The sequence below is a fragment of the Saimiri boliviensis genome, chromosome 1 (assembly GCF_048565385.1).
Source record: "Saimiri boliviensis isolate mSaiBol1 chromosome 1, mSaiBol1.pri, whole genome shotgun sequence".
In the NCBI taxonomy this organism is placed as follows: Eukaryota; Metazoa; Chordata; class Mammalia; order Primates; family Cebidae; genus Saimiri; species Saimiri boliviensis.
Window position 1 is genome coordinate 145,533,154 of NC_133449.1, and position 18,029 is coordinate 145,551,182.

At 37.6% G+C, this 18,029-nt stretch overlaps 1 protein-coding gene across 5 annotated transcripts in view; it reads left to right on the top strand.

The window, feature by feature from the left end:
- HYDIN (HYDIN axonemal central pair apparatus protein) overlaps nt 1-18,029 on the top strand; it is a 444,836-nt gene that overhangs the window by 147,886 nt on the left and 278,921 nt on the right. For all 5 annotated transcript variants that reach the window (XM_074406071.1, XM_074406078.1, XM_074406094.1 and 2 more), the window contains one exon: nt 15,510-15,628. In XM_074406071.1, the coding sequence (XP_074262172.1) occupies nt 15,510-15,628 (119 nt within the window). The remainder of the gene's footprint in view (nt 1-15,509; nt 15,629-18,029) is intronic.

Genomic DNA, 18,029 nt, shown 5'->3' on the forward strand with positions numbered 1-18,029 from the left:
ATTTTTTGCTTTTGTTGCAATTGCTTTCATTTAGTTTTTACCCTATGTATGTGTCTCTAAACAATACAATTTAGTAATGCCTGTTTTGAAATGTACATATCTGAAATGAGCCTACATGTCTCATCCATATCGTTATTTTTGCTCTAGTTATTTTATTTTCATTGTTGTATAATGTTCCATTATCTAAATATATGTTCAGAGACAGGAAATAGCAGGGAAGGCTGCTGGTCATAAGGGAGGGCTCCAAGCATCATGCTACCTGGTTTCAAACGATACTGCGTTAGATTTAACCCACATCTCTAACTGCAGTTCTTTTTTCTTTTGAAAACTTTCTTTTTTAAAAATATTTTAAGTTCTGGAATACATGTGCAGAACATGCAGGTTTGTTACATAGGTGTACACGTGCCACGGTGGTTTGCTCCACCCATTAACCCATCATCTACATTAGGTATTTCTCCTAATGCTATCTTCCCCTAGCCCCCATGCCCCAACAGGCCCCAGTGTGTGCCATTCACCTCTCCATGTCCATGTGTTCTCATTGTTCAACTCCCACTTACGAGTGAGCGCATGCGGTGTTCGGATTTCTGTTCCTGTGTTAGTTTGCTGACAATGATGGTTTCCAGCTTCATCCATGTCCCTGCAAAGGACATGAACTCATCCTTTTTTACAGCTGAATACTATTCCTTGGTGTATATGTGCCACATTTTCCTTGTCCGGCCTATCATTGATGGGCATTTGGGTTGGTTCCAAGTCTTTGTTATTGTGAATAGTACTGCAGTAAACATATATGTGCATGTGTCTTTATAGTAGAATGATTTGCAATCCTTTGGGTATACGCCCAGTAATGAGATTGCTGGGTCAAATGGTATTTCTGGTTCTAGATCCTTGAGGAATTGCCACACTGTCTTCCACAATGGTTAAACTAATTTACACTCCCACTAACAGTGTAAAAGCATTCCTATTTGTCACATCCTTTCTAGCATCTGTTGTTTTCTGACTTTTTAATGATCATTGTTCTAACTGGCATTCCTATACACCAATAACAAACAAACAGAGAGCCATATCATGAGTGAACTCCCATTCACGATTGCTACAAAGAGAATAAAATACCTAGGAGTACAACTTACAAGGGATTTGAAGGACCTCTTCAAGGAGAACTACAAACCGCTGCTCAAGGAAATAAGAGAGGACTCAAACAAATGGAAAAATATTCCATGCTCATGAATAGGAAGAATCAATATCGTGAAAATGGTCAAGGTAATTTATAGATTCAATGTAATTTGTAGCCCAAAGTAATTTATAGATTCAATGCTATCCCCATCAAGCTACCAGTGACTTTTTTCACAGAATTGGAAAAAAATGCTTTAAATCTCATATGGAACCGAAAGAGAGCCCATATAGCCAAGACAATCCTAAGAAAAAAAAACAAAGCTGGAGGCATCACGCTACCTGGTTTCGGCATCATGCTACCTGGTTTCAAACGATACTGCAAGCCTATAGTAATCAAAACAGCATGGTACTGGTACCAAAACAGATATATAGACCAATGGAACAGAACAGAGGCCTCAGGAGTAATGCCACATGTCCACAACCATCTAATCTTTGACAAACCTGACAAAAACAAGAAAGGGGGAAAGGATTCTCTCTTTAATTAATGGTGTTGGGAAAACTGGCTAGCCATCTTCAGAAATCTGAAACTGGACTTTTCTTTACATCTTATATAAAAATTAACTCAAGATGGATTAAAGACTTAAATGTAGAACCTAAAACTATAAAAACCCTAGAAGAAAACCTAAGCAATACCATTCTGGACATAGGCTTGGGCAAAGACTTCATGACTAAAACACCAAAGTAATGGCAACAAAAGCCAAAATTGACAAATGGGATCTAATTAAACTAAAGAGCTTCTGCAGGGAAAAAGAAACTGTCATCAGAGTGAACAGGCAACCTACAGAATAGAAGAAAATTTTTGCAAACTATCCATCTGACAAAGGGCTAATATCCAGAGTCTACAAAGAACTAAAGCAGATTTACAAGAAAAAAACAAAGGGGAACTACGTATATTTGGTTTGGATCAGCAGACTTCAAAAAGAAGTAACACTCTCTAATTTTAAACTGTGAAATGTATTGCTAGGCAACATTGTTAATGGGTGCTTCAGAATCAAATGCAGAAAAACAGCATGATGAAAATAATTCCAGATGCTCCCACTTCCTTCAGAGACCTAATTAAAATGAAATTTCATTGTCCATTTGCTTTCTGTACATAATAAGAGGGAAAAATTTGAGTTTTTAAGACAATTTAGGACTTTTGATTTTTATCTTAATTGAATTAAATAAGGGAGATTGAATTAGATTTATTAAAAAGAAAATCATCCAATCATTGAAAACATTTTTGAGTTTTCAGAGTAATAAGTGAATAATATTCTACATACTGGTTACTCAACATCTCTTCAGTGTTGTTTTTCTCCTATCTCAATTTTCATCTTTTGGAATTTTTTTTAGATATATGTATTTCCCATGTAACTACTATGTCTCTTAAACTTCTCTGCACATTTCTGATCTCCTGGTCTCACTATGATGCATTCTGGGTATTTTTCTAAGATCTTGCTTCTAGTTGACTACGTCTTTCTTCAGCTATATCTACTCTTTAGTGTATTTCTCTATTTAGTTTTTAATTCATTGACTAGGTTTTTTATTTTTAGAAGTTATATTTAGTTTGAATATTTTCATATTTTATTTCTTCATTATTGTTTTTTTTTTCTCTCCATTTGCTTCTTCAAAGATTTTAAGAATGCTATATGAGACTTTAAAAAATTATCTCATACTCTTAGGGTATGAGATCACGTGTTTGTAGTAATGACTGATTTTCCACCTACTGGATTGTTTCTTCAGATGGTTTGAAATGTTTGTATCATGAGCTTAATTTTACTATGGGTATTAATTCATAAAACTGTTCTCTCAGAGCAGGTTTTTATTTCTTCTGCTACGGGTCCCATGATTTTTTATTTTCTCAGCTTCTGATTCTTGTGCCTATCAGATAGTGTAAATTTGGATATCATATGTGTACATGGGATTTTGATTTCTCACTGACAGCTCTTCCTCCTATTCAGAATTCAGTAGAAGACAGACTTCATCACTGTTTCCCTAGACCAATTTCTCTAGTTGTCTTTGTGAAAGAGGTAGGCTTTATAGGGTCCTGGATTTATGCTAGAATCTTAGTTTAATTACCCCATTCCCAGATAAAACTGGAGCCACTAAACCATAAGGCCTGTATCTACTCTACAAATCTCTGGCCCTTCTTTGGGTCATCTCACTAGCATCTTACTATGCTGGCTTCATTCCCTTTTTATTTCTGGAACCTGATATTTTCCTTCCTTTATTTTGAACCTGGAAAAACATTAAAATATGTATTTGCCAAGTTTTTCATCAATTTTATTTTATTTTTTTTGCATATTGGGTAAAAGAATTAACAGCATCAGTTAACTTGGACATGCCATCAGAAGTTAATGTTATTAATTTTCATACATTTATCAAAGTAATGTTCTTAGAGAATCTGTATCAGAATCCTCCTGGCTACTCATTGAGAATGTAGATTCTCTCCAGCCTGAGCAACAAGAGTGAGACTCCATCTCAAAAAAAAAAAAAAAGTGATTCTTGGGTTTTATCTATGTTTTATTGAATCAAAATCTGTGGAGAGATGATTCTGGAGAACATTCATTTTAAACAAGGACTGCAAAATAAGTGTAGTAAGTAACTAATGCAAGTTTGCAGGATATGAGATCTATATAGAGGGAAATCAATATATTTCTCTATACTAACAATGAACAACGGGAAATTGAAATTTTAAAAGGCAGTATCACTTATAATAGCATTGAGAAATATAAAATGATTAGAGATAAATTTGACAAAATGTGTACAAGACCCATATACTGAACACTGAAAGATTAATGAGAGAAATTAAAGACCTAAACAAATAGAAAACTGTGGCTTGTTCATAGGTCGGTAAACTCAATATGGTTATTCAATAATACCTTAATGTCATTTCTCCCCCACATCCATCTATGGATTTAATTGATATCAAAATTAAAATCCAAGATTTTTTTTTGGTAGAAATTGACAAGCTGATCCTAAAATGCATATAGACATGCAAACAACCTAGAATAGCCTAAACAACTTTGGAAAAGAAGAATAAAATGATGGGATTCCTACTACCAAAGTTCAAGACAAGTTTTAAGCTACCCTAATCAAGATAATCCGGGATAATCTCCCCATTTCAAAATTTTTAGTCACATCTTTTGGCTTATAAGGTAATATTTACAGACTCAGGCATGAGGATGTGAATATTTTGGGGGGCCATTATTCAGCCTGCCATAGATCTCATATGGTTTTCTAGCTGTTTTAGCTCCTTACACTAATCCATCTTTCCTGACTGATATTCAGCATCAGAGCTCTCATAAATCAAATTTACATGATAATTTTATGTTTACATTATAGTATGTGAACACATTTGTATGTAAACACAAATATATTTGTATATTAATCTCATTTGTGTCTCAATAATTCAGTGAAATAGGCTGGAGTTATTGTCTTTATTTTACAGATGAGAAAGCTAAAGCTTAGAAAATTTAGGTGAGTTGTCTGTGGAGCTTCTTAATTCAAGATTTGAATTCTAGGTTGTGACAGCCCCGGTCCCTGTCCTGTACCACATTACTTGATAAAAAACATGGTTCCTCTGAAATAGTGCAATCCTGTTCCATTCTAGTAACTATCAGAAACAGTTAGGTTCCCAGCCCATCCAGAAACTCTATCCAGTTTTTCTAAAACATTTTAAAACACCTGTATAACAACTCATCAAAGATTTCTGTATTACACAGGCATTTAAACATACAAATTACCTCTATAATATTAAATAAGTGTATAAAATGGGTGTATCAGTTTGTAGCATGTAAAGACACTATACAATTTTAGACGTGGATTACATTTTCTTTCTACACTGCTGTAAACGTGAACTGTAATACAAACAATGAAATAAGTGTTAAAGATTCTGAAAGTTTAGAATCTAAAGATTTTGTCTAAATCTTTCCATGGGTGGTGGTTGCCCTCAGTACCTGGCAGAAACAAACTCCAGGACCCATGAAAGATGAAACCATCAGGGATATTGTGGGAAGATGAGCTGATAAAGCATAACACATTTTAAACAAGGAAAGCATGAAACAAATCTGTCTCGTCAGAACAGCTGAGGTTAGGCTATAACACACAGTACATTTTAATGCTGAAACTCAAGCAGACATAAATGTTTTTGCTGGCACATGCATACATTCATATTATAGTATGGTTTTCATTTAGATAATTAATTTAGGTAAAACAACTTATGTCATGTTATTATTGAATGTGAAAATTCTGATAATGAGCTTTGGAGTTCCAAGAAATATTTGTATAATAAACAGTTTTGTGCACACAAACATACAACAAAACGTATGTTAACATTTCAGTAAGTTTTGTTTTGTGTTTTTAAAATTTATATTGAAATTATGCAAAATTGGCTGGGCCCAATGGCTCTTGCCTTTAATCCCAGCACTTGGAGAGGCTGAGGTGGGCAGATTACCTGAGGTCAGGAGTTCGAGACCAGCCTGACCAACATGGAGAAACTCCGTCTCTACTAAAATTACAAAATTAGCTGGGCATGGTAGCACATGCCTGTAATCTCAGCTACTTGGGAGGCTGAGGCAGGAGAATCACTTGAACCCAGGAGGCAGAAGTTGCAGTGAGCCAAGCTCGTGCCATTGCACTCCAACCTGGGCAACAAGAATGAAACTTCATGTCAAAAAAAAAGAATTGCACAAAATATTTGTAATATATAGTTAAGGTGTAAGGAATAGTGGTAAGATAAACAACCACAAACCCATCACCCACCTTAAGAAATGGGACTTTACCATATCTTAGATTTATCTGTGTCCTTCTCTTTCCTGCATAGAGGTAACTATCCATTTAAAATTTTGTGTAGTCAGTTAACCATTTCCTTGATTTTTTTCAGACTGTTTTTTAGCCATGTATGGGTATAACCCATAACAATATATAACTTATTTTTGCATGTCTTAAACTTTACATAAATATCATCATATTTTTTTTTCTGAGATTCTCTCATGTCATGCGTGAGGCTATAGTTTAACAGTTAATATTCTATAATTTGAATATATAAAAATTCCTCTCCAGTTGAACATTTGTGTTTTTTCTAGTATAATGCTGTTATGCTGTTGAGAATAATGCTCTTATGAACATTCTTGAATATGTTTCTAGGTACACAGTGCCAATTTTTTCTAGGATATATCCTAGTTGCCCAGGAGTGGCAACTCCAGGACATACAGTGTGTGCACACTCAGGTTTACTAGACCATCAGACTTCTCCAAAGGGGTTGTGCCAGTCTGCTTTTCTACCTGCAGGAGATGTGCCTATAACCTTACTCCTTAATCTTGACTACTCTTAAAATTGATCAACTTTTAAATTTTTCCTGTTCTGCTAGGTACAAAATAGAATCTCACTGTGGTTTTGATTGATATTTCTGCAATTATGAATTTCATTATATTAATGAAAATAGCATGTTATATTGACTGGATGAAATGTGTGTTTCATCTCCTGTGAAATTCCCGTTTGACCTTTGCCCATTTTTCTATTGTGTTGTCTTTGTCTTGTTGATTCATAGGGGCTCTTGATGTATTTGGGATAAAACTCTGGCTTTCTACGTACTGCAAATATCTTCTCCCAGTTTGTGTCTTGTCTCTTCATTCTCATTAAGGTGATTTTAGTGGACAAGAGTTTTAATGTAATTGCATTTAATAATCTTTTGTTTTATCATTTGCTCACTTAGTATTGTTTAAATCCATTTCTCTACAGCAAGTTGGTAAAGAGATCATTCTAAATTGCTTTCTAAAAAGTTTTGTAGTTTACCATCACATTCATCGAACTTGAGTTGACTTTTGCATAGAGCAGATGGGAAGGACTCTGTGTTAGTTGCTTATTGCCGCTGAAACAAGTTACTACTAACTTAGTGACTTAAAACAACACACATTTATGCTCTTACAGTTCTGGAATTCAGAAGTCTGAAATCAGTTTCACTGAGCTAAAATCAGGTGTCAACAGGACTGATTCCTTTTGGAGATTCCTGGGAAAAAATTTGTTCCTTGTCTTTTCCAGCTTTTAAAGCTGCCAGCATTCCATGGCTTGTGGCTACATCACTCTAATCTGCTTACATCATTGCATTGTCTTTCATCTTCTATGTCAAGGTTCCCTCTGCTTTTCTCTTAAAGACATTTGTGATTATATTAGGGCCCACCAAGATAATCCAGGTTAATGTCCCCATGTCAAAATTATTAACTTAATTACCTCTTTTGACATACAAGGCAACATTCACCCTTTTTGCCATGTAAGGTAATATTTGGATTCAGGAGTGAGAATGTAAATATCTTTGGGGGCCATTATTCAGCCTACCACAGATCCCATGTGGGTATTAGTAGATTTATCTTCTTACACTATGTAGCCATCTTTCCTCACTGATATTCAACACCTGCTCTGATACAAATCAAATTCACATGTATGTGTGCATCTATTCTGAGTTTTCTATTCTGTTTCCTTTGTCATTTTGCACTTTCTGCCCAGTACCACACTATCTTAATTACAGTCACTTTCTACTAGATATGAATTTATGAAAGGGCAAGTTCCCCAACTTATTCTTGCTTCAGCATGTATTCTTGTTATTTGTTCCTTGATTTTCCATTTATATTTTAGAATCAACCCACCAAACTCCACCAAATTCTACCTGCTGGCCTTTTGTTTAGCAGTACATTGAATTTATAGATAGAAATCTCTTGGGGGAAAATGGACATTCTCGATGATATTGGATTTTCCTTTTCAAGAATAGAGTCTAGTTCTCTATTTATTCTTTCATTTATTTAAATCCTTGTTAATGTCTTTCTGTAAAGTTTTACAAGTTATGCTTTGAAGGTTTTTTTTGATTTGTTTTTAGATACTTTATATTTTTGTGGGTATTACAAATAGAATCTTGAAAACTAAGTTTTTCTGAATATTGCTGGGTATAGAAATACAGTTGACTTTTGTAAATGTTTGTTAATCCTCAGTTTTACCCTCTTGTTTATTTTATTTTATTTATTTTTTGAGTCAGTGTCTTGCTCTGTTGCCCAGGCTGGAGTGCAGGCGATGTGATCATAGTTCACTTTAGCCTTGAACTCCTGGGTTCAAGTGATTCTTCTGCCTCAGCCTCCCAAGTAGCTGGGACTACAGACAGGCTCACTCCATGATGCCTGGCTAATTTTTTTTTTTTTTTAAAGTTGTAGAGACAAGGTCTTACCATGTTGCTCAGGCTTATCTTGAACTCCTGGCCTCCATTGATCTTCCCACCTCAGCCCCTCAAAGCACTAGGATTGCAGGCATGAGCCATCATACACAGTCCCTCTCTTATTAATTAAAAAAATTTATTTATAGATTTATTTATTTTCCAGGTTGACGGTCTTAATGTGAGTAAATAATGGCAGTTTATTCTTCTATTTAGACTTTTTTTTCCCTCTGAGTGTTTTCTTACTGCACAGGAATGGAACTCAAGTACAATATTGGGCATCTAAAAGATCTTAGATGGTATTTTAGTCTGTTCAGGCTGCTATAGCAAAATACCATAGACTCAGTGGTTTATGAAAGCAGAAATTTATTCTTCAGAATTCTGGAGGCTGGAGAGTCCAAGATCAAGGTACCAGTAGATGGTGGAAGGGGCAGATAAGCTTGCTGGGGCCCCTTTTATAAGGGCACTAATCCCATTCTTAAGGAATTAATTCTTTTTTTTTTTTTTTTTTTTTTTTTTTGAGACGGAGTTTCGCTCTTGTTACCCAGGCTGGAGTGCAATGGCGCGATCTCGGCTCACCGCAACCTCCGCCTCCTGGGTTCAGGCAATTCTCCTGCCTCAGCCTCCTGAGTAGCTAGGATTACAGGCACGTGCCACCATGCCCAGCTGATTTTTTGTATTTTTAGTAGAGACGGGGTTTCACCATGTTCACCAGGATGGTCTCGATCTCTTGACCTCGTGATCCACCCGCCTCGGCCTCCCAACGTGCTGGGATTACAGGCGTGAGCCACCGCGCCCGGCTAGGAATTAATTCTTAAGGGATTAGTGCCCTTATAAAAGGGCTACATCTGCATCATCGAATCACCTCTCAAAAGCCTCACTTCTTAACAACATCATCTTGGGAGTTAAGATTTTAACATACGAGTTCGGGGTTCAGGAGACACTAACATTCAGACCATAGCAGATGGACAGTTTCGGAAAGCTCATTGTTTGCATTTTGTGGTATGTAATGCAATGGAATCTGTTGCATTTGGCGACTTCAGGATCATTAAAGGGGTTCTGTAATGCATCTCCCTGCTTCTCATGTGTGAAATCATTACACTGTTGTCAACAATGAGAACTGCTCTATGTTTTAAAATATTTTAATATTTTGGTCTTCTAATACAGAGTCTGCCCTTAAAGTTTACTAGTTCCTTCATGCTTGTATCTCTTGCTGCCTTTTGCCAAGACAAGAAAAATAACTGCTTAGAAAATCTTGTGGAAAAGTAGCATTTGTAATATGACCCTAAAATTTAGACTAACACTTGAAAACTCAAGGCTAGGGATTACTTGTACTCCTGTTCTATTCTGGGTGAGGGAAGTGGCTAGATAAGACAATAAGACAAACTCCTTTGAAGTAATTAATGACTACCAAAGAAACATTGGCTCACTGCTTTATTACAACACATCTCCTTTTTGTTTTTTTTAAGAAAGGCAGTCAAGGTAACAGATGGAGAAAGTTTTAGGCCTGACAGTTATAAATAGTCCTGCAGTTTATTCCATGATATATTTGCAATTCTCTTTCTTTGCCATTCTGAAAGTTGGTTCCCAGTCAAAATACTTTTCTCTTGACCAAAGAGTAAATTATTGCCAAGAGTCTAGACCTCAAAAATAATAGAGTAGGGTAACAAGATTTGGGCCCTTTGAAAGTTTTATTTATAGTCTGTTGTTACCACTAACACCTGATCTTTAGAGGAACCTCTTTGCCAGGGATTGGATAGAGTAGGGGAACCCTTTGAATAAATCAGTCATCCCAAGGATAGCTTTTGCTTCTTGTAATCAAGGTAATGCTTGTCTAATGACCGCTAAATTGCCAAGCACTAGAAGGAACGAAAGGACAAGTATTCTGTCTTTAAAAGACATTCATGGGGGAAAATCATTAAAGATACAAAAGCTAAACAGCAACAGAAGATAGTGGAACATAAAATATCCCAAGGCATTAAAATGATGATAATAAAAGTAATATCACTTGGATGTCCTAAACGTACTTTCTGTAATACTGAAAACTACATCAATGAAGCATCAAAAGTATTTTGAACATTCAAAATGTCCATACAGAACAAATATATCTTCTTTCCTTAGAAAACTTGAAATTTAAATGATAGGCATTTAAGGAAAGCTATCAAACTATCAAAGGTTTTCAAAGTGGTGATATCTCCACTGCTAGAGAGAATATGGAGAGAAAGGAACCCTTAAATACTACAGACGTTTATGTATCATTAGCACAACAATTCTTGAGGGCAGTATGATAGTCTAATGCTGTAGCTATCAAAATATCAAATGTGCACCCTTTGTTCTGGAAATATTTCATAAATGCTAAGCTGATAACTTTAATGAACTCTTTCTTTCGAAGAACACCTAGGAAAGCAAGGCAACGTATTTGTTTTAATCTGGTTTTTTTTGTTTGTTTTTTTTTTGTTTTTGAGATGGATTTTCGCTCTTGTTACCCAGGCTGGAGTGCAATGGCGCGATCTCGGCTCACCACAACCTCCGCCTCCTGGGTTCAGGCAATTCTCCTGCCTCAACCTCTTGAGTAGCTGGGATTACAGGCACGCGCCACCATGCCCAGCTAATGTTTTGTATTTTTAGTAGAGAGGGTGTTTCACCATGTTGACCAGGATGGTCTCGATCTCTTGACCTCGTGATCCACCCGCCTTGGTCTCCCAAAGTGCTGGGATTACAGGCTTGAGCCACCACGCCCGGTTTAAATCTGTTTTTTAAGGCAAGAGAGAACTACCAGTGCATGGGGCCAAGATCCAGGAGAAAGAAACCAAGACCAACAGACTTTGGGGGCCACTTTATCCTTAAAGACACTGCCTTTTTGGTAAAAACTGCAGAGAGACTGAAAAGTTAAGTAAGGTTAAAAAGAAAACAAAAGTTCATGGTATGTCCCAGGAGGAAGGACCCTCATAATCGAATCCTCCACGCTTTAGAGTAGGACCTAGTGAACTAGAAATGGACCAATCCTCACAGAGATTGAAATTCAGCTTTGAATTGTTGTTCAGTTATTGGTTTAATTTGAGACAGTTCTCCCCAGAGATCCAGAAGATAATAAATCCCTAGTGTTCTAAGGCATCTATTGTTTATGAGGAATTAATTTTTCTGTTATATCTAGGATGATGCTAGCTGCCTAGCCTTCTTGGGAGAGTTGAGAAAATAATCATTCAAGTGATTTGCTGCAGGGCTTAATTCTCTCACAAGACCTTAGTTAAGAACAGCTAAGTTATGTTATCTAGGGTTACTAATGCCTACCCCCTCCCCAGTCACCAGCTAGAAGCTGGAGTGAGATATCATCTTATGGCTTTAAATTATGCCTGTAATTTTTATATATACAGATCCAGACTCAATCAAAAAGTGACCAAGCTCATGAGGAGCTAAGACAATCTGATAGAAAACCAGAGTAAACAATAAAAGCAAACCCATGGAGAATCAGATAACAGAATTATCAGAGACAGATTTAAAAAATATTTGTATCAAAATTAAGCAAAGATCTGAAAACTAGAAATATTCTAATTAAAAGTCTAGAACTGAAAAGTTATCATTTAAAATTCAGCGAATGAATTCAACAGCTTGTTAGGTATAGCCAGACATAGAAATATCTGAAAATACTGAAGCATGTAGAGACAAAATATAGAAAAAGGACACACACACAGACACACACACAAGTCAGGTGAAAAGTGGAGAAGAAACAGTATTTGAAAAGATAATGACTGAAAATTTTTCAGAGTTGATGAAAGACATTTGTTCACTTTTTTTTTTTTTTTTTTTTTTTTTTGAGACAGAGTCTCTCTCTGTCGCCAGGCACGAAGTGCACAAGAAGTGCAGTGGCACAATCTCGGCTCACTGCAATCTCTGCCTCCTGGTCCCAAGCAATTCTCCTGCTCAGCCTCCTGAGTAGCTGGGACTACAGATGCACGCCACCACACCCAGCCAAGACAGGGTTTCACCTTGTTGGCCAGGATGGTCTTGATCTCTTGGCCTTGTGATCTGCCCGCCTTGGCCTCCCAAAGTGCTGGGATTACAGGCTTGAGCACCACACCCAGCCTCACATATTCAATAAGTACTACAATTCCCCAAAGGATAAATGCAACCATGCCTAGGAACATTATAGTAAAACCACTAAAAGCTAAAGATGAAAATAAATACATATGTGTGCATACAAATTAAATTTATCACAAGACAAGACGTATTGTTTCAAATGAGCAATAACACTATGAACTGACTTCTCAACAGAAACAGTGGAAAGCTATAACATCTTCAAATTGCTGGAGGAAATTTGGAAAAACTGTTTACAGATACATGTTTGACTATAGTAATTACTCTGTAAATTGTAATGAAAGGTTGGAAGCCTCTTAAATGTCCAATAAGAGATTTAAAAATATTTGCCTCCCAGCAGTGGACCACGTAACCATTAAGAAGGATAAGGTAGATCTTTAGGTAATGATATGTTAAAATGTTCCAAAGGTATTGTATGTGAAAAAAAGCAGGTTAATAATACCGTATACACTACCATTTATATTAACAGTATTGGGATACAATTAAATATAGAAGGATAGGCACCAAAATGTTAACAGTGGTTATCTTTGGATGGTGCAATTGTAAGATAATTTTACTCACCTTCTCTTCAAATTTTGTATTATTGAACAAAAATACTTTCATTTTAAAAAGGGGTAACAAAACCAGTCAATACTTCAAAGGTTGTGTTGTCTATATTGCCTGTAGGTCCATTGTAGATGTGTTATAATGGATATTGTTAAGTGCATTTCATTACCTCTACATGGAAGAAACTCAGCAAAAGTAAGCATCGGGTAAGACTCTCAGACTTAGATCCCTAGGACTCTGGATCTTCCTTGAAGTCCCATGTTGGCTCTCATTTTATGAGAAGCATCAATCAGTGGTTACCCTTCTCTGATTTAGAATTACTTTTCTTGATAAGAAACTTTAGCATAATGTTGAGGATTGGATTACATTAAAAAAAATTTTTTTTCTGCTAAAATGTAAGCCTAAATTGCAATATGGTCTGCTCCCTAAAGATCAAAAACCAGCAGTATTCTTATTTCCTTAAAATAAAATGTTTGGATCACAATACCAAAAGACACAATCCAAAATGCCATAATCCCAAATCTTGAGTTCCTGAAACATCAAAACCCCTAAGGCTCTAAATCCCTAAAGTCTAACATCCCTGGTGTCTAAAATCCCAAAAATTGCAGTCCTGAAAGATTAAAATCCCAAGTGTTGAAATCCTGAAAACCCAGTTCCGGGGAAGGGATTGTTGTGTTTTCCTTTGTACACAGGATAGTTGTATTATGCTGATTGCATCGTGTTAGGTAGAACTATTACCTTGTCGTCTTTATTGGGAAATTTAGTATGGTTTAATGTAGGCATCCCCAAACTTTTTACACAGGGGGCCAGTTCACTGTCCCTCAGACCATTGGAGGGCTGCCATATACTGTGCCCTTCTCACTGACCACCAATGAAAGAGGTGCCCCTTCGTGAAGTGCAGCGGGGGGCCGGATAAATGGCCTCAGGGGGCCGCACGTGGCCCACGGGCCGTAGTTTGGGGACACCTTGTTTAATGTATGGGTGTCAGGTTGACAAGGGGTGGGCCTGTGAGCTTAATTTTAGATGTCAGCTTGAACAGTAGAAACTGGTAGAAACCTGGTAGAGCATAATTTTGGGTGTATCTGTGAGGGTGTTTCCAGAGGAGATTTATGTGTAAGTCTGAGTGGACTTAATGGGGAAAACCTGTCCTCAGTGTTGACAGGCCCCATCCACCCAGCCGGGGACTCCGGAGAGAAAAAATACAGAAGGCACATTGGTTTGTCTCTGAGAGCTGGGACAAACTTTTCCTCTGCTGCCTTGGACATAAGAAATTTGACACCACAAAAGCGCATTATCATGACGTTGCCTTAGTGTGTAAGCATATAGTGTGTGTACATAAAAATGCTGACACTTCCTTAATAAATGAGATTTTTTTTGCACATCTGAATTTGTGAAATATAAAATTTCTGGAGATCTCAGCTCTTTGGGAAACTGCCTATGTGGGGTGACCCATCATGATTTTTGATCTGTCTTGTCAAAAGACTTAGGTTGTTTGTCATGGTATTTCAGGTGACCACAATTACAAAGCTCGGCGCCCGCGGTTACCAACCATAATGACATGCATTTTTACATTGCCCTTTTTACCTGTTTGTTTATGAATTAGCTTGTGTACTCATAAATGTTATACCCATGTGACTGTTGTTGGTCTGCCTGTGTTTATGCTGTGATAGCCTAACAGACTGCATCTTAGATGTGAGCCTAGCAAACTCTATCTTAGCCTCTCCCTCCCCACCATTTCTCCTTTGGGTGCACAGCTGGGTCACGCTGTAACCTTGTAACTGTTGTAACTACATCCTGCTTGGTGAGTCTACCTGCTATTGTGAATAACTTACCCCCCTTGGCAATTGATTGTATGGAAAGTCCCCCCTGCCACTCCCCTTGGTAACCAACAATCCGGGGAACCTCCTGCCCCCTGGTTACCAGCTTCCTTATCTAACTTGCTTGTTCTGCTTCTGCTTAATTCCGCTTTGCCACCTGCCTTCTCTAAGCATGGTACAAGAAGGAATCAAGCCTCTTCTTCGGAGCTGAGAAAACTTTGAGCATTAGCCGTCTCTCGGTCACTGGCAATAAAGGACTCCTGATTCAATCTCAGAGTGTGGCACTTTCTCTGTAACTCACTTGGTTATAACAATGCTTGCAAAAATACATATTTTGTTATTGCCTATTATATTGTACAAAGTGGCCTTTGAAATGTTCTGTTGTGTGTTTATATGTTTCTCAAGTAAATCCCCCTTTAAAATGTAAATAATTGCATTTTAAAGAATGTCTTTTGTTTTTCCAGAATTGTGTCTTTGGGATTTTGGTGTTTCACAATTTTAGCAGTCAGGATTTTGGCATTCAGGATTACGATTGGCTCCCAGATAGGATGAATCTTCAGCATTAGTTAAATTGCAGTTCTCTTGGGGCAGTGCAGGAAGCTGTTTAATAATTTTGATCATTTATATTGGTAATGTACATGAGGGACTGTAATTTGGGGCAGTGAAGCACTGTTTCAATAATAAAGTCTGAATTGTTCTTCTAGGCCGAGAAATCCGTCTGCCCCTCCGAATCAAAGGGGAAGGAATGGGACCAAAGATTCGCTTCAACTTTGAATTGCTGGATATTGGGAAAGTTTTCACTGGATCTGTACACTGTTATGAGGTAAGCACTAGAGGTGTTCGTTGAGTCTTCAAACAGTGCTCGGCTTTTTGGGTTTGTTTTATCTTATGTGTTTTTATTTGATAGAAACTGTGTGCAATCACATTCATTCGCCATTACTCCTCCTTACTGAGGCCCCGGAGTGCTCGGATTCTTCCTCTTCTTTCTCAGCCATCTTGAGGGGAGCAACTTTTTTATCCTCATTAGCCTTCACTCACTTTAGTAAAATATAAAAAGCGTCAAAGCCATAGTTTAACTGGTTTTATCCTCATCATTTTTTCGATTGCAAAGGGAAAACCCATAAATACATCTCCCCATCTGTTTAGTGCTTGTTCCCTGACAACGTAAATTCCACAGATCAGAGGATAGAGAACCTTTTCCGTTTTCTAGAGTGTCCTAATGAGCATAGCTGTTTTCACACTTCAGAATTTTCTCTTAATGCCCTGGTCTCCAATCCATGTTTTAAAAACCAATCATAGTTTGTGGAAGAGACTTTCCTGTGTTATCTTTCCAATTAATTAGAAAATGGAATTTTACCAGATGTATGCATGAGTCCTTCAGGATCAGTGTTTACTTCATTGTCTCCCCATCACTGAATTTGTATGTAGGGCACATTTTTTACACTATATCAGGCTGTAACCCTTGCAACTTCATTTTGGAAAGGTTCCTTAATTGTATATGTTTGTATTTTTATAGAGGTATTCAAAGCATTTATGTAATAAGTGACAAACAGGTGTCAGGTTCATGCTTATGTGTGCATGTCTGTGTATTTGTGTGTGATTTCTAATTCTTACCACATTGTGAAAGTTAGGCTTTATTACATTTATTTTGCATATGAGAAATGTGGATCATGTAGTGGTTTATACCATACACGACATCTCCCTTAATGTGTGTTGAGTACAGTTCTAGTGCTTTAACACTCATTCGTTCATTTCGTCCTTACAAAAATGCTATTTGTATTCTAGCACTTTGGGAGGCCAAGGCAGGTATCACTTGAAGTCATGAGTTCAAGACCAGCCTGGCCAATATGGTAAAACCCAATCTCTACTAAAGATAAAAACAATTAGCTGGGTGTGGTGGCGGGCACCTGTAATCCCAAGTACTCAGAAGGCTGAGGCAGGAGAATTGCTTGAATCCAGGAGGTGGAGATTGCAGTGAGCCAAGATCAATCCACTGCCCTCCAGCATGGGCAACAGAGTGAGACTCTGTCTCAAAACAAAACAAAACAAAACAAAACAACACCCTATTTGTGAGATACAAGTACTATTCCCATTTTATAGCTGGGTGAGCTGAGCTTTAGAGAAATTAAGTAATGCTAGATACTGTAACAAACAAATACAGAATACATAATACCTCCAATATGCTACAGGTTTCTTTTATGCCTTACATAAAGGTCAAAACAAAGGTTTCTAGTGAGCAGATGCTCTCTTCCAGCAGCGAAGCTGGAACATCTCATGCTTGGCTAGCCCTACCACATGGTCTACAAAGACTACAAAAGGGGAAAGGGCATGGGGGAACACATATGATATTTTTATAGAAGGTAGCACATTTCACTTACATTCATATTCCATTAGCTGCATGCACAGAAAAAGGGGAAATAGGTTCAAGGAAAGAAAAACCTGACTGCCAGAGGAGTTAAGTAACTTGGCGGGGTCCTGTAGCATGTAATGTTAGTGAGCCCTGGGGGACTAGGGCTCTCTCTCCTGTTCTGGGAAGAGAAGGCTTTTGCTGGCCTCTCAGTCCTTCAGGTTCTCAGCATCCCACCCTTTCCCCTTGGGTAAACCCAACCCACTCTACTCTTAGCCCAACCTAACCTGGCATGGGGATAGTGCCCTGCGTTCTCATGTTCACTACGGTAACTGTGACCTAAATGGGACAATGCAGAAGGTAAACAGAGATGTTAATGTCAGGATGACATGGATTGTGCATAGGAACACAGTGTAAATGAAGAAGTCTGTCTCATGGCTGTCATGAAGTGACAAGTGACACAGCTGTATCCCACACTGTCCCAGATTGCATTTGAGAGGTCACTTAGGGGAGAAGGAAGCAAAGTCCAGTCGTTCTCATTAAACTGATATTCTGTCTGTAATTTATCCAGTGCGAATTTCCTTTACATCTTACAGACTGAACTTATGAGTGCTACATTAGAAAAGAACCTTTAGTTCTGCTGCAGAACGGGTAGGGTTTCCCTGAATATAAATTCAGCACAAGTGTACTTGAGGCCACCACTTCCCACCCTCCCTGAGTTTAACAGTAAAGCAAACCACAGCCAGTTAAATCAGTGTTAAATGAGGTGATGCATCAGATCGCACAGTTCTGAGGGCTGTGCAGTGGTAGGGAAGGACACGGTAAGGTGCTTCTAATGGGAATATTTTGCACTCTTTGCGTATTTAATGCTGATGCT